Here is a 26,386-nt window from a genome sequence, read left to right on the forward strand (position 1 = left end):
TAGCTCCAGAATGTTCCCTCAGTCTCCCTCCATGACCTCCTTTCATCCCTCCATCCCTCCGCCTTTCTTCTTTTTTAATACAAATCAGCCACTCAATGCCATGCACATGTTTTAGTGTTATTTGAACTCTGGCAGGAAACTTCAAACAGCTTTCAAAGTGAGCAGAGTTTTTTCCTCTCCCTCGCTCTGTATCTCTGTCTCTTTTTGAAAGAACACAGCCGTGCTTCCAAGTACACCTGATCAGAAGGTCGAGAGATGGGGATTATGATATGCAAATGAGGCTTTGTTATCAGCGTTGACATTCGTTAAAAAGCTAAGCAGAGGAGAGTTGAGATGAAAAGGTGGCAACTCACCTCCCTCTACCCTCTTTAGCACAACCTCACTGCTCAAACACACTGGCCTACCTAAGCCCCCATTTTTTTTCATTTAGATCAAAAGGTTACGCACAACAAAGACAGTCCTGTGTGGAAAAGAGAATGTGCCGTGCACACACTTGTACGTGTAACGCGGTCAAAACTACGGATTGGAGAACTCTCCCGAAAGGTGTGTGCATATATGTGTGTGTGTTTGTGTGGAGGAAAGTGTTGATTGGTACACACAGAAGAGATGAAATCTGGATTCGACCGTGTCCTGATGAGGTTGTCGTCTCTTCTGCTGTTTAAACCGAGTGGAGGACTCTGCTGTTACCATACACACTGTAGAAAGTCTTTCATGTCTCTCCCCTGCTGCGACGGGATAAGTACGAGGACACACACACACACACACACATACTCACACAAAACATTGTACTTCTATCTTATTGAGGACACTCATCGGTATGCATTGTGTGGCTCCTTACCTAAACCTTAACCATCACAACTAAATACCTAACCCTGAGGTCTGGCCAAAATGCCCTAACCTTCCCAATATACCTTCTCTTCGTAGGTTTAGGTTCAAAGTGGTCCTCACAAAGATATCTGTACACACACACACACATGCAGGTTTGCACAGCTTAATATCCTTATTAGGGCTTTGCATTGACTTCCATTCATTGTGGACAGCCTTACCGAAACCTTACCCCTAACCTGAGCATAAGCACTTCATGCCTAACCCCAACTTCAAACAAAACAGATTCACATCTTACCACTAACCTCAACCAGGACCTCAGAAATTCTGTTTTACCTTAGTAGGACAGGGCTTTGGTCCCCATGAGGTCTACTGGTCCTGACAAGGTGAGAATTTAAAATGGAAAAGGTCCCAAAGAGGCAACAAAAACAGGTACACACACACACACACACACACACACACACACACACACAGAAACATGCATATAGTTGCTCCCCCACTGTTCAATCTGCATATGCTTCAGTTCAAAGGAGTCACTGTGAGGTGGTGGTCTGCGCTACTTTTCCAGCTATTAGCCTCACCCACCATCTGCAGTGATGCAGTGAGGAGTGGGTTTTATGAACTTCATAAAGCGATGGTTATTAGAGCGTCAGACTGGAGATGGGCTGCCTGCTCTTTGAGTTTAGCAGCAGGAGTCCCCGAGTGCTTTGATGTGAATCATTCTGTTAAATATCTTTTGAGAGGAAGAGAGGGCCACTGACACCTCACAAAAGGCGAAGCCCCTCTTATAGAGGGATGAACCTGTTTTTTTACCTTTTCTTTATTACTGTGTTTCTTCTTTTTTTACACCTCCAGTTACACATCAGTGACAATAACACAAAGATTATGAATCCATCATCACACACAATGAGCAACATGCTGCCTACATCACATTGCAGATAAGCTGCTGTAGCTCTGTTTTTAGTATTACTCATAAAAATGTTGTCAAAAACACAAGCTCATCTTGCTCATCAAAATAACTAGAATACTTACCTCCACCGAGGCCCAACAGTCCACTTAAATTCAATCAAACTACAATGACTGAAATGTTTAAAAATGTAAAAACAAAATGCCCTGTCTCGCAATGTTGAAGTGAGTGAAAAGAAATTCCCGGATCTACACAAAAATGTTACTCCTTCCTCCCTGACCCAGAGCCTGTGGGATGGCCTCACAAGTTTTGGGCCTATGGCAATGTTGCAGGTTCAGGCATAAAACAGGGACCTTCCCAGATAGCTTTTAGATATGGGCCACTATAGGTAATGATGCGGTACTTCTGACCTACTTGTATAATGGACAAAATGGATATGAAAGTGGCCCACTTGTAGAATAGCAAATGTGGCCCACTTGTAGAATAGCAAATGTGGCCCAAATATCGCAAAACAAACGTGGCCATTTTTGCAAACATGCGGTGCTCTCAGCAAGATGTAATCTGGATGTGTTCCTACAGTGGTAAATGATGAATATGTCCAAAATAGCACAAGAAATCCTTGGTTAACGTGCGGTAAAATGTTTACTTGTGGCCCAGATCAGGCAAACAGGAGCATACCAGCCAAATGCCATCACTCAATGCGGTATGTTAGCCGGATGACAGAGGATCAAATCTGGACCAAATCAATTTTGCTATGTGGGTTTGTCTCTTCTTCATTGTAAATAATAAAAAATGACAATCAAATGTTCACTGCATAGCTTAAATTGAACTGTAATTGGGTTGTGGGTTTTTTTAACAGGTGGAGCAGGAGTCCGTGGTGAGGAGTGGGCTTTGCTCACAGATGGGGCGGTGGTGGGATGATGCTGAACATCAGGTTGAGCATCCTGCTCACATCCTGGAGCATCAGTGAGTGATCGCACCCAGGTCAGAAACAGGAAGCTCCGTCCTCCAGAGATTCAGTGGCTCCTTTCAACCAGTCAGCGGACTCTACTCTTGAGTTCTGTAAGAACATTTGCAGCAAAAACAACTGGTGTCCAGTTTTCACTGTGGCCTGAAGGTGGTGCTGTGAACCCATGCATCAGTTTCCCATGTCCTCCCCAGTCTGCAGGTTTTTCATCCTGCCTCTTTTGGGCTCAGGAAGAAGATTCTGAGCTGTTTCCTGACAGAATAAAGAGCATGGTGAAACTTCATCTAAGGAAAAACTGTTTGGAAAGGTTTATTCGACTCAGACACTTCACCCACCCCTCCACTGGCAGAGTGGTGAGTAGACAATGAGTGAATTTTCATTTTTCGGGTGAACTATCCCTTTAATCTTGTCTCTAATGAAAGCAGGGGACGTGCAAGCCACGCTCTGCTGACGTCATCGGACAGAAGAGGAAGTGAATGTGATATTCGTGGAGACTCACGTGGACACTTTCCTCTGACGCAATCGCCTCGGCCCTGTAGGTGGCAGCCTGTCCACGCAAAATCTGACGTGATGAAATGAACCAGGCCGGGCTCTGGATGGGTGCGTTGCTGGGGATCCTGTGCACCTGGTGGATCTGATCCAGGTGTAGACTGCAGTTTTATTAACACCTGGGATCGACCCATAGAATCGATCATTGAATGCTTTTGCGTTGACTTCGTGTGTGATCATCGGTGTACATGCTGCAGCCTGCATTGAAGGGAGGCAGGGTGAGAAGGGAACCCGCGCACTGCAACGCCATGACGCATTTCACACTAATGCTGCAACATAAGGCAACATGAATCACCGGATCGCCGACGACGAGTGGAGGCTGCTCCGGCTGCAGGCACCGTGCGGATGCTGAGGTAAAGGGGGGTGTGGCGCTCACCAGCTCCCATTCACCAAAACAATACGCGCCCGGATGTTGGGCATTTGTGCGGCGTGAAGTCAGGGTCGCGTCTCATCGCTGCAGGGCTGTCTGTCTGCTCGGACTCTTCTCCGGAGTGCACAGGCCACAGAACCCGCCAGCCAGCCCCGGGCTACCCGCCGAGCTCCGGTGCAGGCAGGCTCCGGGCTGCGGATAAACGCGCACCACGCAGGGATCCTCCTCGTTACGCAGATACAAAGCCTGGATGCAGAGCGAACAACCAGCGGGGGAAGATGCGATAACTACGGTAAGATTATTATTTGATCTTTTACTTGCGATGTCTTCTGTGTCAGCTGTTTGTGCTCCGTGGATCAGGTGCATCACAGTCCGCCTTCTGTCAGACATGGAGCGGGGCAGAGATGTGTGGAGGACAAAGGGGCGGATGGAGATGGAAGAGCAGCATCTTGAAATGTGTGTTTAATGTAAAGAAAAGCAGAAGAGCTGCTGTGATGTTCACTTGCACTCACAGCAGCTACGTTAAATGGAGCTGTGAGGATGCTATAGTCACAGTATATTGTGTGTGTTTCCCTATTAATTACAGAAATGCATGAACAACAGCCCTCCCAGTTTCAACCACAGCTGATGAACGTGCAGCTGTTTTATTCTAGGAAGTGTTGCTGTCTGTAGGTGGCTGATGCATCTGTTGAGCTCATTATCCCATCCCCTGCTGTGAACACTCCACTTCTCCTCCATTCGCCTGATTCCTCCTCTTTAATAGCAGGCCCCAAAGCATTACAGTCATACAAGATCAACAGTCACTTCCACTTTCATCCCTATGACAACAAAATCCCTTTCTTTATTCCAGGCAGAACTCACTGTTTCTCTTCTCTGCCCAGTGTCCTCACCTGAACTGTTTTTGTTAGGGAGCTGTAGCGTGACTGTGGGTGTAAATGTGTTCATAAAGTGATGCACAATCCTTCGAGAACCTATGTCAGAATATAGTGAGTGATAATGTTTCATGTCTAACAGAGATCTTTCAATACTATTCTGATAAACTTCGTGTATCGGCTGATACTGAGTACTGAGCCCATACCAGTGCATTTAAAATAACACCAACTTATGTAACATATTCTAGGACCTGTATGCTACTAACCCTGGATCGAAGTGATGATTGCTATCATTGTTTTATGACCTGGCTCAGGTTAAACACTTTGAAAAGCACATACGGATAATAAATGCCATAGAAGTACTTTTATTCTCTAGTTTGAAAGTCATAACTGAAGAAGAACACAAATAAAGAAATTGAGAACTACACAACAATGAACAACAAGTTTGTCTCTCTAGTACCTTTCTTGCATCGTTTATCGCGTCACTTGTATTTCTGTTTTCGGCATTTCTATCATTTTTACTTTCATTATCAACATGAATATCAGCTCTCAACTGACTTCTTGTTAACCCCCAGGAAAGCAACTGCGGAATTTGAAAATAATGATACTAGTAGCAGTGGCACAAGATGTGTTCAGTGCCAGTGAGACACTTTATGTCCACCTTTAAAACAAATGTATGTCTGTCTCTGTTTCCCCAGACTTTTTAGGACCCTGATCCATGGCTGTGCTGTGTTTGTCAGTGCAGGTCGTGTTGCTGGAGGAGATTGAATGCCGCTAAAATCTCAAGGTAAGACTCCTCATCTCCTCCTTTGACCTTGCGTGTGTGTGTGTGTGTGTGTGTGTGTCCGTGTGTGTGTGTGTGTGTGTGTGTGTGTGTGTGTGTGTCCGTGTGTGTGTGTCCGTGTGTGTGTGTGTAAGGGGGGAAGTGCTGGAATTGATTCATGGCCTTGAATTGACTGCTCACCCACATGTCCCCTCCATCTTGACGACTCTCACTCAGTCCCAGGCCTCATTCACATCTTTGACATTGTTGACGTGGCTCCATCCCTGATATGTAAAGGTGTGTGTTGTACACACACGTCCAAAGATCTTTCTCCAGCTTAATTAGACAAATGTTCCTGTGAGGACAAAAGCAAACAGTGGCAGCTGTACCATCTGAATAAGGTTTTGTTTGAGTGACAAAAAAGAGGCTGTCAGAAGGCCTTCGTTCTGGAACACTGACACTGGAGATCCATAGAGAAGTATATGAAAATAAAAACTAGATATGAACAAAAAATGACACAATAAGTGGATATGATGGGATGTGTGTTTAAATCATGCATCTGTGTTTACATGTGTGTGTGTTCATGCCGCGGGCTGTGAACTCTCAAGTTGAAAAGCAGTTCACATTTTCTTCTGAGTTAAGATTAATTTAGTTTGAGGGCATCTGGCGAGCCGTCTCTGAGTCAGCACTCAACCCAGATGTTCCCTCTTTTTTATCGGTCGAGATGCTGGGTCAGTGTAGATGCATACATATATATGTGTTCGCTCTTATGGATCCACTTTGCTCTGGTCAAGGACAACTAAACAAAAAATTCAATTGTTCTATACACACACACACGCACTAATAATTTTGGAGAACATAAATGGTATATGTAACTCAGCTACAGTTCAGAGAAGTAACGTGTTACTTGCATGTGTCAATTTTGCTTTGGTGCTGTCAAACCACAACTTCTCCTTAAATATTAAAATTTGAATTTTGTTATGACATCTGCTCTCAACAATTTCACTTTCATTGTCAAATTCTATTTACGAGACAGGAGATAAAGGTGCAAACATGTATTTGACATTTCCCCTTTTTCAATGTTGAAACCATGTGGTTTCATGATGAGGTGAGTTTGTGAAAGTTATGCCTCCAACGTTGTGGCTGCAGTTTGGGGAACTTCCTCTCCTCTTTCAATAACAATGCCCCCATGGACAAGTGAGACTCATAAAGAAACAGTTGTTGTTATGGATGAAACTTGAGTTGGTTTTGTGGAACCTCAACCCATTCCAACACCGTCTTACTGCTCCCTCTCACTGTTGTGGCTGAAGGGGAACAACTCTCCAAAAAACAATGACATCACAGCCTGACCACGTGCTGCTGTGTGTCTAGGTTCTGAGGTGCACAGTGAAGACGGACGTGTTGCTAACGTTAAATGCTTCAGAAAGTGAAAAAGTGCCTAAAGACTGGTGGGCAAGATCATTTATATGGAATCATGTTTTGATGTGGAAGGATACACAAATGTATTTAATGCATTCAAACACATAATGTACATATGCACCTTATCACACACAACAGTGAATATAAATGAGAACGCTAGCAGAGCAGCCAGCGGCTGTTGTCACTGTGATGAGCAGCCACAAGTGTCACAGCTAATGGCTTCTGACGCTGCTTTGTGTGTGTGTGTGTGTGTGTGTGTGTGTGTGTGTGTGTGTGTGTGTGTGTGTGTGTGTGTGTGTGTGTGTGACCAGTTATTCACCAGGATATGAATTTAATAAAAGCACACCAGCAGAGCACACACTCGGCTCCAGAGCTGAGCTATGCTGTAAGCGGTGATTCGCTGCAGCTGGAGTAATACGTGAATCTGCAGAGGATACACCTGTTTGTGCTTCCACTAAAGAGAGAGAGGGTGATGTGAGGTGCAGTCTTCTTATCTCGCCAAACAGGAAATTGACATTAGAGAGAAACAAGGAAGTCGTTGCTGACTAGATCTCACACAGAGATTTGAATTGCTCACAGAATTTTGTTACACTTTTGATGCACAAGAACTACAATCCCCAGCTGTGTCAGGGAACTACCTAGCCTCATATTAAAAAGACAAACTAGATTTTTTTTTTCTGAAATCTAGTAGTTTTGTTTAGAGCACATGAAGATGGTGGGAGAAGAGACTATGTTATTGTTGCATTGACAAAAACACAACAAGTATTTGGACATATCTGCAAAATCAGTGTCAAAGTCAAAAGCAATGTACAGTACAGGCAGTTATTTGTATACTTCCTGTTTCTTCATGTGTTAGAAACGTCATCAACGACATTTTAGGGAAAGTTACCAAAAAATATCCGAGCAAGTAACTCAGTAACTCATTTGCATTCTCACATAAAGCTCTTTTGGAAAGTTTCAGGAAAATGTTTGGACAGCACATGCCTGAAAGCAGCTTCAGCAAGAGGCTGATTACACGTTTCCACAGAACCTCTGACGGAAATCCACCCTGTGTGATTCCATGTAACTAATATGCTAATTCTGCTCAGTCTGTGTGCTGATGCTTCTATTGTTTGGCACATCGCTGTCAAAGATGTGGGGGGGAAACTAAATGGATCAGATATTTAAAGCTGCTTTCAGTGTCCTAGATTTCTGTAGTAGGAGGCGCTTGGGGTAAATACAGTGTAAGGACATTCATGTAAATTTAATTTAAAAGAGTTTTCACCAAAGGATATATGCAACTTCAAACAGCAACCCACAAACACAAATTTTAAATATTATATTATCTCTTAATAGCCACTGGTAATTATCTCCCTGTCTTCATTTTATGGCCTTTGATTACAAATCAGCCAACTCTTATGGACCACATTTCTAATATTAAACTTTGTCTGTAAAAAAGACCCACACGGGATGTTTCTCTGTCTTTCCCTGTCACTCTTCTCCATGTCTCCCTCCTCTCATCGCTCCATTCATCATGTTATTGGGTGGATTATGACCAATACCAAACCCTCTGGCTGGTGGTGGGTTGTAAAGCAGCTTTTACACAGATTATTAATTGCTTAATATATAATTTTTTTGTGTGTTCAGTCAGGATTGTGCATTCATCCTCCGTTTGATCTCTAATTTGTCAAATAGAGATTTGGCCGCATCAAACCCTTCCATTAACTTCATAAACCTATAGGACACGTAGGCTGTATGTTGAGAAGGAGCTACCCTTAACTTCATAAACCTATAGGACACGTAGGCTGTATGTTGAGAAGGAGCTGCCCAGCCAAACAGAAATGCAGGAATAAGCGCAGAAGATGATGAAAGCTTCACTGTTGGCATGGCAACCTCCCAACAGTGAGTCTTGATGTTTGACGTGTCGACGGTGGATTCTGGGTTATAGAGAGTGAGAGCGAGAGGGAAGAGGTGAAGAAAACCAGTTTGATCCAGCACAGCAGCTCCCTGGCTGTTGTCTTTATTGTTGTTTTTATTCCCTCTCCTCCTCTTCTTTAAGAGACAGCTGCTCGCCTCAGAGCCGCCACACTTGGCATCAGTGTTTCCGCTGATGCTGCCTGAGCTCGCCATGCTGCACTCAAAGAGCATTGTGTTGATTTCTGTGCACGGTTTTGATGTGTGCAATTGGAGATTTGCTTGCATGTGTTTGTTGCTGTTGAGCAAATAGATTTTGGACCAAGAGGCATATTGACACATCACACATTAATATCGAGTGTCAGGCAGTCAGTGGTGTTTACTGTCAATATGATGGAGGTTCCCTTCTGGAAGAGCTGATGGCTGCTGTGAAATTCAAAGTCAAAATTATAGATTCCTATTCAATGTTAAAAACATTGCGCTACATAATGTGATATATATACTGTAGGACAGGATATCCTGTTTTCACATGTACAATTTGTTGAACTATTATAGTGAAATGTTTTACTAACTATAGATTAAATTAATGATTCATTTATTAGAATAATTGACAATTAACAGTTGACAATAATTTAAATGACTAGTTAATCATTCAAAAATATTTTAAGGCCAAAGTGGCCAAAATATCCTGCCTCAACCGTCTTTTACAGATTCTTAAGTGTAAGTTTGAGCTGGTTCACTGAGGGTGTTTTTACACTGGAACAGAACCAAGGTTCTCATCTTTGTTAACATTTGATTGATATCTTAATTGATAGCAGAAAAATTGTTTGGTCATGAAAGTAATTGTTAGTGCACTGGCTTGTGTGTTGCAGTTGCTGCTGTGGAAAGAGCAGCCACCCTCACAAAGTTGTGCTTACATTCTCTTTTCCCCCTGGAAAGTCAGTCATCTCCCTGGAGGCTCTGTCCTTGGCCTTTAAGCCCCACCCACCCACTGGGTCTATTTTAAGAACTGCTGCTCCTGTTGGTTCCTCGCTGTCAGAGTCAGGTCAGAGTTTCTTTAACAGCTGTAGTGAGGAGAAAAGGGTAGATCGCCTTGTGTTGGTGTGGTGAAGATCCTGCCATCTCTCCATTCTTTCTCCAGTGCCCCTCTTCTTTTCTCTTGTCTCATCCTTTTTTTCTATTTTTTTGTAGAAACAACCTGTGACAATATTAGTTTCTCATCACTTCTCCCTTTTTTTCCATCCACTCACTTGTGTATATATATATATATATATTCAATTCCATTATCTTCTGTAAAGTGTTGTATGTCTGCCTGTTTATGTGTGTGTGGTGTAACCAGGGTGCTGGTGAAGACTGGGACCTGTGCGCCCTGGAGAGACCAGTGGAGCCTGTACTCTGGGGTGTGTTCGCTACGTGTGATTCCTGTGACCTGTTTATGTGCTGCAGGAAAGAAACAAACCCTCCCTTCTTCGCTCATTACCTGACTCCATCCTTCTCCATCCAGACAGCTCCATGCATCATGCAACCACGGGTTTAATTTCTTATGTGCAAGTGTGTGTGTGTGTGTGTATGTTCACTTGATAGTGAGAAAACTCAAGATTCTATGCATGTATGTGTCTTGGGGCTGTTAGTGACAATCGACTGCTCCATCAGCCTCTTCCTCTCCCTGCACATCCTGCGTTCATCTCCCATCTCACTGTCTCGCCTAATCTATCTTCCCCCTGTCACCATCCCCCTTTTTAATGCCTTGCTGACTCGCTTTTTACTGGACTTGGTCTCCGTTTTGCCTCCTGACCCATTTTTCACGCAGTCATCCGCTCACCATGCTCCTGCCGCTAGCCCTCATTTCGTTTTCACGCTTTCTTTTTTTATGTGTTCTGTTGAAGGAACTTAGCGCGCCCAGTTAACATCCCTCCTCAGCAGACGTCATGTCGAAGTTGTCCCAGACACCTGCTGATGTGTCAAATTACATCAGCACACTGTTGTTTAAAGAGGTGTTAAGTAGTTTTAGATTTTTATTGAATACAACAAAGTACAGCAACACGTCGGTAGACACAGACACAGTCAGATTTCCTCTGCCACTTAATCTGACCAAGAAATAAGTGCGGCTGTAAAACAGCAAAATGTCATCTTACAGTTTTTGACTTTTGGTCAAAGCCATCCAGGCTAGCTGTTTGCCTCTGTTTCCAGTCTTTGTGCTAAGCTGAGGTAACTGGGCGTTGCCAGGCTGTAGCTTCTTGGACCTGAATAAGGATATTTCAACAATAATCCTAAATGTTAAAATCTATCTGCAGTTTCTGCTGTCGTGTGACAATGGGTCCTCACAGGTAATGAAAGGGGATACACACACACACACACGCTCTCTCACACACACACACACACACACACACACACACATCCCTCCAGCTCGGGACAGGGGATATTTGTCAGGGTGTGTGACAGTTCAGAATCTGTCCGTCCATCAAATGCAGAGAGAGGAGAAGGCAGAGCAGGTGAGTGTCTGTCAGAGAAAAATAAAGAACGAGACTGAAGAGTAGACACATATGAAACCTGCTGCAGCACCTGTCAGGCCCAGTGTGTCAGCTGATGTGGTTTTAGCTGCGATGGAACTGCTTGGTTTTAAAAGGGGTTGTGGAATCAATTAATAGAGTAAGGGAAATAGAGTCAATTAGTTTTTCAGTTCATTCAGTTAAGGGAAGAGAGACACAAGATGCTGAAGGCTGCACAAACTCCGGACCATAAATACATCTCCATCTCTCGCTCTGAGCTTCCTTCTCTTCACCACTCCTCCTTCCTTATGTGTTTTCTTCAAGGAGACGAGTACACGTTAATGGTGTTGGTGTATTTCAAGCAGAAGCAGGACATTTGGGTGGGGAGAGATTTTAGATGTGGAAATATTTTGGATGATACAACTAAAACACTTTTAACATAGAAGACACTCGGTGCAAAGCTTTTCTGTGCCGTTTTTTCTTCTATTCTCTTCATGTTCCCTTGCCAACTTTGCTCCCTGCTCCCTTTGTCTTTTCTGTCTGTTCACCCTCTCATATTATTCTTTCACCCGGCTGCTTTTAACCTCCCTCCTCTTCTCTGTAGTCTCCCATGGTGCTGGCTTTAGCTGATTAGAGTGGCCCTGCTCGCTTTGATTAATTGGATGAGTCTTGTCTCTATGCCAGACTCCTCCTCTCCTCTCCTCTCCTCTCCTCTCTTCTCCTTTCCTCTCCTCTCATGTAGAAGAAGCAAAAACAAACACACAGCTGTTAATGGTGCATTGAGAGGAAATAACTGAAACTATGGGCGTGTCAGCAAACACTACACGCTGCGCTTTAGTCAACCTAATAAGCACTAACCATCTTTCCAGTGTGGCATCTGTGTTTCAGCTCTTGTACACTGCCTGGTCTTTTTTTGATGCGTAGATTCAGGCAAAGAAATGAATAGATAATTTTTTTTATTTTACTTTTGTGGTTTGACCGCTTCCTCCTTGAAGCTGACCAATGGAAAACTTGGAACCATCTCTCTCTGATCACCTTGTCGACCTCCACAATATCTTTATCCGTCCTTCAGGCTTTAATAACGACAACAACCACTTGCATCTAAATGACTCTTTCTCCCCACTCATTTATTTACCCTCTCCTCTCCGTGCCTTTCTGCTGACTTCAAGTGAATTCCATATCATATCTGAAAGGTCTCTATATACCCCCCCCCCCCCTCCCATGGCTCCTCATCTGTCTTCTTTTTGTTGCTATTTCCTCCTTCTCTCTCTTTTTTATTGTTTTCATTCCTTCTGCCCCTAGCACAGCCATTGCACAACACACACACACACACACACACACACACACACACACACACACACACACACACACACACACACACACACACACCACCACCACCACACACTTATACTCAACAGAACAAGCACAAAAACCCATTGTAGCACAGCCGAGTGAATGGCTGCCTGGGAAAGTCAAATGCTCTGTTATTCAATCACAGCAAATACAATGTCTGGAGCTGTGGTGCCAACCAGAGAGCCCCAAGGGGAGCTGAGGCTTTCTCAGAAACGCAGACAATCACACTTGCTAACCGCTCTTGTTTTTCCCTCTGTCCGTCCTTCACAGCTGAAAGTCTGAGAAAACAAAGCATGTAAATGAGTGTGTGTGTGTGTTTGATAATACTAACCAGGGATGATGAAGTCTATCTGATGTGGAAGAATAAACAGGCACACTAACTGTGTAACAGCGTGAGGCCTTGTTCAGTGGAATCCCCGCATGATGAATGACTTTGGTTCTGCTTTGTTGAGGCTGAACCACACACACTTCGTTCCTATGATCACCGAAGCTGAACAGCTACTTTGTTGTGTGATTATCTCCTGCATACTGTTAGGCCCGGCTGGGGGAAGGAAGCTTTGTGTCCACATGTTTATGTTTTTAGGGTCCAACAGTAACAAATATAAATATAGAAAATGTATTTACTCAAAGACAGAGGCAAGACATAAAATGGGCAGTATGGGAACAATGCTTAAGCTATAGATATAAATGAGTAATAAGTATAAATAATAAAATAAAAATAACAAACCTTCATTAAACTGTCACCAGACTCGGCAGTCTGCTTCATCTCTGCAGAAGACTGTAGCATCTTTCAGTACATTGTTTTGGTTTAATTGCCCACAACTCTGCTGACCCATTCTGTTTTACTGCTCCTATAAGCTAGAAAACATTTTTAAAGCCGACTTTCTCACTCACCACCACAGCATTTAGTCATCTGCTGTCTGCGCCCTGTGGAGGATGGAGTCTGAAATGTTGATGGCCCTTTCCCCGAGTCGTGTATGTTCTGAGGTAACCCATTAATCATGTTGCCATAGTGGGGGTGCATAAGTGAATTAGTATGGGTGCAGGAAAGACAGAGAAAGGCCAGACCTGCGAGTGAGTCTGTCAGCTACAGGCGAGAGCTAATGGATCGGGGAGCGTGGACATACCTGTCCAGTCCACTCACATTAGCATAGACAGAGTGTGTTCTTTTCTCTCCTAGTGTGTATGTGTATGTGTATGTGTGTGTGTATGATGTTGATTTGCACTACAGTTTCTCACCTTTCCCTGCTCTGAAGTTTCATATCAGTATTTTTTATGTTTCTGTTGTTATTAACTGTAAATTGCTCCTGTCTCCATCTGTCTCTCCCAGGCTGTGAGCCCTGTGTAGGGTGGTGATGAGCAGTCAGGGCAGCAGCAGCAGGGGAAGTGGCCAGCATGCTGACACCCCTCCCCCTCGTCACGCCCCTGGACCCAAGCTGCAGGTGCAGCGCTCCCTCTCTCGTGACACCATCACCATCCACTTCTCTGCCCTGGGGAAGGAGGAGGACGATGAGGAAGAGGAGCTTTATGGGGTACCGGTTGGAGCTAAACTCGGGCTGGATGGGGCAGATGGACTGCAAGGCCCAGAAGGTTCTGGGCCTTGCCCACCTGATGACCAGTCTGTCACCACAGGCCTGGAGGCAAAGGAGGAGCTCCAGTTTGAAGCCACAGGAGCGGAAGCCTGCTCTGGAGCTGCTGTGCTCCCTATTTCATCCACCACCCTGTCTGTGCAACCCTCAGACCCTCAGCCACACACACCCTCTGCAGCCATGACTATTATCCCCACCTCCACCCACTCCCACCTGAGCTCAAGCCCACCTACCAGCTCCTCCTGGCCCTCTGACCGACCCACAGCTAATCCTCCGTCCACAAGCTCCGGCGCCTCCTCCCCTTGTAAGTCAGCAGCGCTGTCGTCCTCCAAGCCTTTTCTCAGCCTGGTCAGGTCTTTGTCCAATGACGTTGAATCTCGAGAATCCACAACTGCCACCACTGTCACACCCCCCCATGCACGACACCGACACTTAATGAAATCTTTTGTTAAGTCTCTATCCACGGACACTTCAAAGGCCGAATCTTCATCTTCATCTATCTATCTGCATCAGCAACCACAGCAAACTCAGTCATCCCATCGGCCTCCACCCCGCAACATGCAGCTCTTCAAGCAGTTCTCTCAGCCTCGTCTCTCCTCCAGCCCCGTCATTGTCACTAAAGCAGGTGGAGACTCCAAAACAGCCCCGTCCTCCCCAATCATGTCCCCAGATGGTAGGTCTTTCTTCAAAGTCCAAGAGGTGGAGGCCAAGATAGAAGACACCAAGCGGCGGCTATCAGAGGTGATGTCAGACCCCCTGCAGCTTTTTAGTAAGATCATCGGGGATGAGTCTGGCTTGGGAACAGGTGGAAGCACCACTCATCGCGCCAAATTTCTTTCCTCCAGTGCGTCCGAGCTGAGTGCAGTGACAGCAGTAAATGGACATGCAGAGGGTACAAGCAACTACAGCATCAAGGAGGAGGAAGGGACGGAAGGGGAAGAAGAGGACGAGACACCCACAGGCAAAGGCCCAGACTCAGTTTTTTTCTCCTTCCCATCACTGACACCAGCTCCAGCCCCCACCCAGGCCTCCTCGTCCACTTTCCACAAGTCTCCGTCTCTCACTCTGGGTCGCTGCTCTATGTCAGCCCTGGTTGCTCGACAGGAAGACGAGGACTTCTGTGAACTGTACAGTGAAGACTTTGAGTTAAGTGCTGGTACTGAGACACCAGATGGGGAATGTGCAGGGTCCCGACATCCCCACGCTGGTAGCACTGTTTTGTGCAGCGAACTCGATGCTGAGGAGGAGGAGAAAGCGGAGGAGGAGTTGGACACTGTGCCTGTGACTGGACTCATCTTCTTAACACAGTTGTTGTACTGGTACTTAGTCCTTCCTGTGCCACCCTGTGTATCTGCAGTGGTGCATGGGATAGCAGCCGGGTTCATGTTGGCCCTGCTGGTCCTCTGGCTGTCCTCTCCTCGCCACTCCTCATCAGGCACGAGACGAGGGAGGGGGGGGGTAGGATACTGGAACGTGGCCCAGTTGGATATAAAAGAACCAGCAATATTCAAGGTGAGAAAAAGCAAAGCATGGATGGCCAATTGTTATAAGGCTTTTAACTTTAAATTCATTCAACTCATTGAGACACTGTTGCTCCCATTAAGGTAAATTAAGATTTAACCTTGATGGCTTAGTTGCACTGCATTTATTACCTCTGCAAAGGAGGCTGTCTTCCATCCTGTCCTTTTGTTTGTTGGTTTGTATGTTTGTTTTCCATGAAACTTGGATGGAGGCATGCAGTATGGTCCAGGGAAAAGCCCATTCAATTTGAGAGATTTTTTTTTTCACTGATTTCTCAGAGAATAGTTCAGAGCTCAAATCAGGCATGTTTGGGGGACTGATTTGCATGAGTGTGTGCAATTTGTGGGGGCTATTTACTAAATTAAAGTTTTCATCCAGCAATAAGTTTTTCTTTTGCATCTTTGAACTATAATTTTTCTGTTCTGTCATTTTAAGAACCTTTCACACCATGGGAAATTTCCCTTCTTGCTGCAATTGAATTGGCTCTGCTCACAGAGCATCCATCGGGACTGACAAGGTAGAAGAATTAAACCCTGCTTCATGGGGACCAGCAACATCGTGCTGCAGATTTATTACACTTCTCCTCCTGTTATGGCCACAGTTTCATTTTGAAACAAACTATGAGATGAGAGCAGCTCCATATTTTCACCCTGTCCGCACCTCACCACCTCGCACCTCACTCTGTAATAATTAGCAGTTTGAGTGAGTTATATAAGCATGTGTAGTTGTGTGTTTGTGGGGAGCAAGATGTTCTACAGGAGAGCCTCATGGCTACAGACCACAGCTGTTCCAAAAGAGGAGCTCTGACTGCAGTCGTACAGAATGTGATATTCAAATATGAACAACAGACCAGAGAATGTTAGAAATGACTCTGGTTGTCAGATGTCCCACGTTATCTTTACCTCCACCAAGGACGTCATGTCTTCCTTTTTGTGGAGGGGTGGGGCATTACCCTGGGAAGAACCCATTCAATTTAGGTGCAGATCTGGATTAGGGGGCAGTTCCAGGATTTATTTTTTCACTTTCTTCAACAGATTTTTCCAACGATTCCTCTTAGAGAATAATTACTGGATCTTGATGAAAAAAATCCGGCATGTTTAGGGGACTGATGTTTATGTATGAGAGCATGCATCTTGGTGCAGATTCAAATAAAAACACAGATCTAGTTAGGCCTTGATAGAAGTATGTGCTCTGCTGAGTTTGTTGTGTAAGTTGTTAAGGTGTAATTAGAAATCCTTTGGTGTTGTACAGAGGGTCTGATGTGTGTATGTGCTTTGGCAACAGATGTTTGGATGCTAATGAAAACTCTTTCCCTCCTCCGTCCTACAATCTCTCAGGGCTGGATGAATGAGATCCACAACTATGACCCGGAGATGTACCATGCCACCCTGACCCACTCTGTTTACGTCCGTCTAGAGGGCTCCGTCTTGCGTCTGTCCAAGCCAAACCGGAACATCTCCCGCCGTGCCGCACACAATGAGCCTAAACCTGATGTCACCTACATCAGCCAGAAGATCTATGACCTGACTGACAGCAAGGTTGGTCTTGGGTGTAGAGAGATGTTGACATTTCATTTTTCTTGTAAAATATGACTGTGTTCTAGACTTACAGAGATATAAAGAGGATATTAATGTGTGTGTGTGTGTGTGTGTGTGTGTGTGTGTGTGTGTGTGTCCAGCATATTTGAGTTCTTGATGATAAGCTAAACAGATAGTGACATTAAGCACACGTCCCCTCACATTTGCTTTGCCTGAGTGCATGTTTGCTAATAAGTCATGTTCTGTGACAAAGCTATTCATTTTCAGAGTCACTGTGTATAAACATGGAGTGAATGTCACAGGTCACTGACCCTGTGTGCTGTGTCTTGGTGAGCTGACTCATTGGTTTTGCATATCTGAGGGCAGGACAGTAAGAAGACATTTCTCATGTCAGTGTGTTATGGAGCAAAGGTCATTCTACTGTGAATGGATCCATTATCTGTCTCCTTTGCATTCAGAGAAGCTGGTTTTTAATTTTTTCAGATAAACTTAAGGTGTTTCTGAACATGCATTTCTACTGCTTACAGTCAAGATTAAATGTGTCTCCCACCCCACATGAGTATCACATTGTACAGTTTTACTGTGCTCTACAAAGTGTTGATGTTGGACTGCCATTTAAATATATGGCATTTTACTAACCCAAGAAGAAGAACAATAGAAAACTGTAACATCATCAACTTAATGCATTTGTTTGAACTCGCTCTATTTGCCCCCGTAGATCTACCTGATGCCCCAGAGTTTGGCTAGAAAGAGAGTTTGGAATAAAAAGTACCCTATTTGCATTGAGTTGGCCAAGCAGGAGGACTTCATGTCCAAGGCTCAGGGAGAGAGATTCGAAGCTGGGGAGGACAAATCAACAGCTCCGGGTGAGAAGCTCGAAAGAACAGACAAAGGCGAGAAAGTGGAAGGATCGGCATCAACAGAGGAACCCAAGAAACCCGCTTCTGGAGGAGGGGATCTGACAATCTACCTGTTTGGGAGGACGGGCCGGGAGAAGGAGGAGTGGTTCCGGAGATTTCTCATGGCGTCCCGCACAAAGTCAGATTGGAGAGGTGTCGGTCTGCCTAGCATCTGCAAGAGTGGTGAGTTTGTGACTGAGCTGTGCATAGTATCTCACATCAAGATTCAAACAGTACTGTAAATGCCTGAATCTGTCACGCACACTTTGATTCCACAGACACATCACTCTGTCAGAATATCCATTCTCTTGAGTTTGTAACTGCACAACCATCAGATCTGTGCATAAGCCCCAGCTTAGGGACCGGCAACCCCCCTTAACGGAGTGAACAGATGAGTGTGAATGGGTCAGCAGGATTACATGCACAGAGAGGCAGCATATTATAGTGCTGGTCTCCGCTGTGGAACATAAGCCTGTGAGGATAAGGGCCAATTCAAAGGGAAACACTGGCACTGTGTGGGTCCAGTGATAAAAGGCAGTGCAGGGTGAACAGGATTACCGAGAAAATGATTTGAGCATCGAGCTGTTTTGTGGATACGCACAGCAGTTATGTTGAAAATGACGATTTCAGATAATGTGACTCACAGGATGCTGCGTGACATCAACTTGAAAGCATAATGATTAAGAGATTTGCACTGAGATATGAATACAAAGGAGATTAGATGCCAACTATCCAAGACTACACAAAATGCATTGCTTTCACGTTTTTCAGATTATTAGTTATTAATTAAAGTCATTGATAATGTTGATGCAGAATTATATCACATTAAAGGTTCAGTGGGTAGAATTTAGTGACAACTAGTGGGGAATTTGCATGTTGCAGTTAAATATCCCTCACCTCACCCTCTTCCTTCCAAACATGAAAGAGAACCTGTTGTATCCTTCAGTTGTCATAAAAACTCAAACGATGTTTAGTTTGCCCAGTCTGGACTACTGCAACATGGTGACCTCAGTAGAGAGGACCTGCTCCCAATGTAGATGTAAAGTATCTAGATATAAAAGGGCCCTTTCTAGGGTAAAAAAAATAAATCTTACACACTGAAAACTTAACCTCCCTTTACTTTTCTCATCCTGCTACCCCCACCCCCTCTAGCCTTCCTGACCTCCCACAGCCGCAGCAGCAGCACCCAGTCTGGCGGAGGCCCGGAGACCGACGGCAGGAGCAGCAGCAGGGGAAGCATGGAGGAGCTCCCACAGTCACGTCAAAGAGACACAGCCTCCTCCTCCTCCACGGCTCCCTCCTGTGGCTTCACCGGAGGGGTGAAGCAGAAGATGCTGTTGGACTATAATGTCTACATGGCCAAATACGTCAACCCCCAAGCACCACAGAGGAGCCCGACTGCCACTGACAGCCCCGGGAACAGCCCTGAGAGCAGCCCCCAAACTACTAAAAAGGTATGAGCAAGACATGGGCACACAACTCAACAAAGATTAAGTAAGTCCAGTCCATGGTCACTCAAAGGTGCCATGTGGAGTTTTTGACTACCAATAGCACTATGTGTTTTTTCTGAATGGAACCCTGTTTTGTTTGTATTGCTGTTCTGATGATTTTAAATTTCTGGAGCACAGATACAGATGAGCAGTTTCCAGGCATGAACTTCTGAAAATGTCCAGAGAGAAAAAGCTGTTGTGAAGATTGGCCACATATTCCTGAATCATTTTACCAGGGGAAGGGCCCAACACAAAACATAGTAATCAGGCGGCAGTGATATAAAGAGGCCTAGCGGACACTAGATAGTCACTGTTATCATACGTGACCTAAAACCAATAATCAACAGTCAAGAAAAGTGAAGCTGCAGTACATACCTGTATGTCTCTCCTTCAGTTACGCAGGAGTTCAGAAGAGACTGTGGAGCCTGAGGCCTGGGTCAATGCTTTTCTGGGGAGGATATTTTGGGACTTCCTGGGAGAGAAGTACTGGGCCAACGTGGTCTCCAAAAAGATCCAAATGAAGCTCAGTAAAATCAGGGTGGGTACTGATTCAAGTATGAATTATACTAGCTATAATGAATTTCCAGTACGGTCAAGCCATAACTGTGTGTCTCTGTCGTCTGTATTCATGCCTCAGTTGTGTCTCTTGTGTTCCAGCTGCCGTACGTAATGAATGAGTTGACTTTGACAGAGCTGGACATGGGCTTGTCCATCCCTAAGATTCTCCAAGCCTCCAAACCCTCAGTGGACCACCAAGGTAGGATCATGCTTTTCACAGACTATCCTGGCGGTCTGCCATAGAGATGTATTACCTTTCCTCCATTTTAACCTAGGCTGTTTATAAGTTGCCTTTGTGTCATTTAAGCAAGATAAGCTCCCATCTTACTTTCCGTCTCAATCTATCCATCTGCCTCCTTTCCCACCACATCTCCATCTTTCTGGACCATCCACCCCTGTACCCCTTCTCTCCTCTGGCGTGCGGCCGCTCTGCACGCCTCGCTCTATTAAACCACAGTAATTAAACTTCACGTCTTGGGTCCCCCTCATCCATTACTGAGGCACTGACTCACTGCCGCCTGTCTTGAGCCCCAACAAAGGGACTAGTTCAGCACACGGAGACAATGCAGAGATTTAGAGCATGTGAGTTCTTATGGATGTGGCTGGTTTGGAGAGAAAATGAGACATAAGAAGTGAATGAAGGGGAAAAGAAGAGGGACATGTGTGGTATTTGTTTCTTAAATGATTATTTATATAATGTGCAGGTTTCCATATCTGCACTGTTCATTTTGTCTTAAGATGGTTTTGTCTACTCCGACGTCGTGTTTAAGGATGCCGGAGAAAAGGCTTTACCTATTTCTTTTCATTTGTTGGAGCCGGTCATGAGTCATTCTCCCGTCAACCGCATTTCATGGCTAAGTCTGCGATGCTCATTAATGTGTTCTGTCTGAACCTACACACCCACAGATATACCCACGAAGCATCAGCAGTTGAACAGCAGTGCATAATGAGTCCTGAGGAAGAAGTGCTGCACTGTAAACCTGCATTAACCAAACAGGGCCCATATGATTCACTGTATAATTCCAGACCTTGATATTTAATAACTTGTCATTTTATTCATTACATTCTTTTATTGTTTTACTTTCTTCTTCTTTTACATTCATGTAAAGTAGGTTACTAAAAACAAATGATGAGATGAAATACCAAATTATGTACACACACACACAGCGGACATACAGATAAAGTAAATATCTAATGTATAATAGTAGTGTGGTGTACCCAATTAAACATCCATCCATTATCTATACCTGCTGGAGCCAATCCCAGCTCACACTGGGGCAGAGGTGTGGTGCACCCTTACATTTGCACAATCTCATGGATATCAGTCCCGTAAATCTGCCTTTTTTCATCAAGATCCGTGTATGATTCCTTGGAAATTAGTGAAAATGTATAAAGAATGAAATAAAAGCCCTGTCTCATGATGTCAAAGAAAGTGATCCACCCCTTTGTTTGGATCCACCACAAAATTGTATGAGTTCTGGGGTGAAACATAACTTCCTCATCGAATATGTAATAATAATAATATTTGTAGTTATATATTTCCCAGTTCTATGTATAAGTGCACGTGGATATATGAGTGGTCTGGATACGTTCCCTCCTCTAAAATTCTTTCTCCTGTTCTAGTAAGGGACAAAGAGACACTGTCTGACATGATCTGACTTATGACTGACATTGAGCTTCTCTGTGACGCTGCTGACACACACAATCAGATCACTGAGTGTTTATGGAGAGTTGAAAAAATGAAGAGGAGGAAGGAGCGAGGAGGCAGAGAAATAATGATCAGTTGTGGGGGGTCAGGATTCATTCAAACAGCAGGGGGATCAAATTCTGATTGATTCTCCAGTTGTGATGCGTACACAGGAAGTGAGGAGGCAGCTCTGCAGGGGGTCAGGCCCCAGGCAGGAGATCCTTGTTTATTCACAATAAGTTTATCCTTCAGGGTTTGTAATTCTTTTGTATTTTGATTTTGAAAGTCTATATATATTTATATCTCTGTGTCACCTCTCATTTTCCATCCAGGTCTATGGTTTGATCTGGAGGTCTCCTACACAGGCTCCTTCCTCATGACACTGGAGACCAAGATGAACCTGGCCCGACTGGGGAAGGAGGGCGAGGGACTCGGGGAGCACGGGAAAGAATGGTTACATTCAGTAAATTGTATATAATGCAGCTTATAAAACTGAGCCTGATTTTTAAAAATGTCTTTCAGGGTTTTAACCCCTCTGTGGTTGTTATTATTATTGCCTTATAGAACTGTATATTCTCAGTGATGGCACCAAAATAAAATGTTTGAAAGATTATTTTGACCAAAACAGCCCTGAGCTAAATGGACAGATTTGCACTTGAGCAATATTAGATGTCACATCTGTATTTTTCACAGCTCCAACCATTTTTCTTTTGCCTCTTCATCTCTTATCTTTGTGTGCTTACACTCTCTCTGGACGCTCACTGTGGATCTGTCTAATAACTGGTGAGTTTGTAAATAGACTTCTGTTACTCAAAACAATACATTTTGTTCTCGATTATCATTATATCAGTGGGGATGTTTTTGATAGGAATTTGTTTTGATTCTTAGTGGTTCTGTGTAAAACCATTAGGAGTGTGTGTTCACGTGTGTGTGTGTGTGTGACAGACTCAGGCCCAGAACATACTGTCTGGCAGACAGCGATGAGGAGTCGTCAAGCGCTGGCTCATCGGATGAGGAGGATCCCCAGGAACTCGTCAGCGACAAACCTATTCTGCCTGGAGGCGAGGGGTGAGCAAATGTGTCTTTACAACATCAGCACGTATCTGAATGGAAAACGTGCAGAAATAAAGTCACACTGATGTGTTGAAGCCGAATGTTCTGCCCTTTCTGTCCACCTACCCACTCAGTCCCACACGTTTGAAAGCTCGCTGCTGACTTAATGTAACACCCAGTCACACAACCCCCTCCCCTCTCTCTGAGTTGTGGGTGCTGAGTGGCAAGAGATGTTGCTATGAATAAATTATGAATCTGACTCACTCCTTGCCTCCTCCGTTTCCATCCCTCTGCTCATGTAGCTATGTGGGAGGCCACAGGCCCAGCAAGATCATGCGCTTTGTGGACAAGATAGCCAAGTCGAAGTACTTCCAGAAGGCCACAGAGACAGAGTTCATCAAGAAGAAGATGGAGGAGGTGTCCAACACGCCCCTGCTGCTCACGGTGGAGGTGCAGGAGTGCCGCGGGACACTGGCTGTCAACATCCCACCTCCCCCCACGGACAGGATATGGTATGTTTACTTCTAGGGAGGAGTACATTGAAGAGTGAGGGATGCACTGAGTCAATGTGTGGGAATCCTGGGCTGAGAAAATAACACTGCGCACTCTGCTGGGCAAATTCAGACGTGCATGCTATGAAAGTAGAACGTTTTTTAATCACTGCTGAGATAAATATACTTAACATGAGAACGAGGGCAAAAGTGCACTGCATGTATTTTCATTATAGATGTGGAATATTAAATTATTAAATGATCCCTGTGAGCTAGCACATGAGCTTAATTACGAAACTGTCGACAGCATGTAGGGCAGAGGCTCCCAACCGGGAAGTGAAGACCCCTGAAGGGCCACCAAGAAAATCTGATGATCGAAAGAAAACATATATTTCTATTACACAACTTTATTCATATATTTTCTGATATTTCTCTTTTTTTGTGTTTGTGAAGACTGATTTATACCTCTTAAAACCCAGCAAATATAAACACTTGTGTAAAAGAAATAGAAACATTTCGTATGTTTCTGTTAATATACTAGTTCAGCTTGTATGAGATTATATAACTTTTACCATTAACGTTTCCTCGTGGTTACCAGGTATGGTTTCCGGAGTCCGCCTCACCTGGAGCTGAAAGCGCGGCCTAAGCTTGGTGAGAGGGAGGTCACTCTCGTTCACGTGACTGACTGGATAGAGAAGAAACTAAATCAGGAGTTCCAGGTAGGAACAGACATAATCTAATGTGACTCATTTATATCATATTTCAATCAATGGTTTTTGCTCCATCCCCAGACACTCACAATAGCCTGTGAATAAATGTCAGTTTCTCTCTTTCCCTTTTCTTGTTGCAAGTACTTTACTTGTTACTCTGCCTCCCACAGAAAATATTTGTGATGCCAAACATGGATGACGTGTGGCTACCCATAATGCACTCTGCCATGGACACACGTTCAAACGCCAACTTGGTTACTGTGACAAACGATGCCTTGAAGGACCCAGAGCCTGAGGAGTCTGAGGTCTCTGACATATGAAGACTACTGGTCAAAGCGTGAGCCGATGGACAATTTTATCACCGTGGCAATATGACAAGTCCCCCAGCCCACTCAGAAACCGCTGGGCCAGCTCTCCCGATGTTATTACCCATAACCCTGTCTCATTGTGGCAAATGTCAGTGGACACGCTCACAAAAACTGGACGTGCTGGCGAACTCGCAATCACTTGTTGCCACTGAGAGCAGCACGAAAGAGTTGTTTTATTTGTGTGACATCAAATATTATAATTCATTCTCTGATGAGATACACGTTGAGGCTGTTTATGGAATAAGAGTGTTGTGGTGGGTCAAGTAATAGCCATCTGATTCAACCAGAAGAACCATAATACCTGTGATGTACAGCTGCCACTTTGTGAGCAACCTCTCCCACCAAGCGGTTTACTGTCGCTGTTGAGGCCACTGATGGCAAGTGTGTAAGTCTGAGTGAGGGAAGAACCCTGAAATGTAGAGATGACTGTGCTGAGAGCCCCTGCGTCTATTTAACTGCACATTTCACAGGGTTATCAACATTCATTTATCACCCATCCACACTGCTGCCTGTGCCAGCTGCCTGGTACTTACTATATGCAAACAGATCAATGGCGCCGTGAGAGGAAGTACTAAGACAGTTTGAATCCGCCATGGACGTACAGCCTGTTTGCTTTTTACTGCGTCACATAGGGTAGAGCTAAAACTGATGTTAATGGGGTGAATTAAAATATATCAGCAAACACAGCAGCTACACATTGCCTAGGTCTGATGAATGTATAAATCGGAATGCAGCTCCCCAGCCCATTCCAGGAATATCTCATTCACTGACGTCGTGCTTCTACGCAACATGCTTCAATACTTATTTTCATGTTCTGTTTTTCTTGCCAAAGCAATCTTTCATTCCTGTTTGAAGTCTCCTGTTGGAGGTTAGCGTGACAAATAAGCAATTGGATAATTAACCCGTGCTCACGCCGAGGCCACTCCACTGATTGTACACTTGAATTTTGGATAATTACAGATGGAAATCCATAAGAATATTTTTCTAGGGAGCAGCAGGAGACTGAAACCCTTCTCGTGGTCATGTCAAGAGAAAGAGTCAGAAACATACCAGCTCTTCCTGTTTTATTTGAATAAGTAACTGGATATTAGCCATATTATTTAACGTCTGCAGGCATCCAGCTAATTTTGTTAAATAATTGATTTGCTGTTATTTCTGTACTGTACACATTAAAGAGGAATAACACCAATAAACTAGAACAGCAATGTGTAACCTGCCAGGTGACTTTTTACTTTACATGTTTTACATTAAAATGTGTGTGTTGGCAAAGTGTATGAGGCAGAAAGTGCCTTTAAAAATAAACATTCCTCCATTGTGAGCCACCACATTTGTTGCATCGTTTTGAGGATAGAGATTAAAAAAAGTCGTGCCATTACTTGTCTGATGAGACATGCCCTTTGTTTTCACAAGTTTTGGTGTTCATTTTCACAGTGGTGAAAATATCAAACATTGCTGTTGTGTTCAGTGATGTCACAGAATGTCATGGTTCTGATCGTTGTGGATCAATAAAACCTTTTGCTTGTAAAGAATAACTGTGTCTTTGTGATCAAGACAGAAAAGGATGAAAATTAACACAATGCCAGATTCTCATTAAAAGGATCCATCCATATAATAAAAAATATAGATGTTTACAACTATGAACTCATTACACATCAAAACTGTGTTTATGTTTATGGCTGCAAGTATTTTCCTATGTCCTATGTGATGCCTTATTTTGTCTAATCAATAGATCAAAAACCCCAATTCTCAATTTACATATACTTGGGTATTTCAAAGTCCTTGTGAAGATTCACATTATAAAACTAAGACACAAAAGTTTTGTTTGGGGATTTTTTTAACACTTATAGTGGCAGATGTCGAGTGATGAACTAATCATTGCAGATGTTGAATATTGTCTACATAATGTGACTACGGTCAGATTACGCCACATCTGAATCTAATTGTTACTCAATATGACATTACTTAGGTTAAGGTGAACGGAAATGCAGTTTACTCATCAGTGTCTTATTCAGATTATCATCGTAATCAGGTTAATATTGTTCATGAATTATTATATAAGTCAGGATTAATGTTGA

General features: G+C 44.1%; 1 protein-coding gene across 4 annotated transcripts; it reads left to right on the forward strand.

The window, feature by feature from the left end:
• The first annotated feature begins 3,197 nt into the window (after positions 1-3,197).
• Positions 3,198-25,840, forward strand: tex2 (testis expressed 2). Of its 4 annotated transcripts, none has more exons than XR_011241102.1 (13): positions 3,198-3,910; positions 5,189-5,277; positions 13,738-15,508; positions 16,855-17,055; positions 17,774-18,137; positions 19,107-19,408; positions 19,839-19,982; positions 20,102-20,201; positions 22,022-22,472; positions 22,635-22,757; positions 23,045-23,254; positions 23,832-23,952; positions 24,114-25,840. XR_011241102.1 is itself a non-coding variant. In XM_069525218.1 (13 exons), exons 3-13 carry the CDS (start codon positions 13,763-13,765, stop codon positions 24,261-24,263), a joined length of 3,576 nt encoding a protein of 1,191 aa, XP_069381319.1. In that variant the 5' UTR covers positions 3,198-3,910; positions 5,189-5,277; positions 13,738-13,762; the 3' UTR covers positions 24,264-25,840. The 4 variants fall into 4 exon arrangements, 2 of the variants coding, with proteins under 2 accessions (XP_069381319.1, XP_069381320.1); XR_011241101.1 differs by having other exon boundaries at positions 22,022-22,159; positions 22,641-22,757; XM_069525218.1 differs by having other exon boundaries at positions 22,022-22,142; positions 22,641-22,757.
• Positions 25,841-26,386: the final 546 nt, after the last annotated feature.

This window comes from Paralichthys olivaceus, chromosome 5 (genome assembly GCF_024713975.1).
Source record: "Paralichthys olivaceus isolate ysfri-2021 chromosome 5, ASM2471397v2, whole genome shotgun sequence".
NCBI lineage: Eukaryota > Metazoa > Chordata > Actinopteri > Pleuronectiformes > Paralichthyidae > Paralichthys > Paralichthys olivaceus.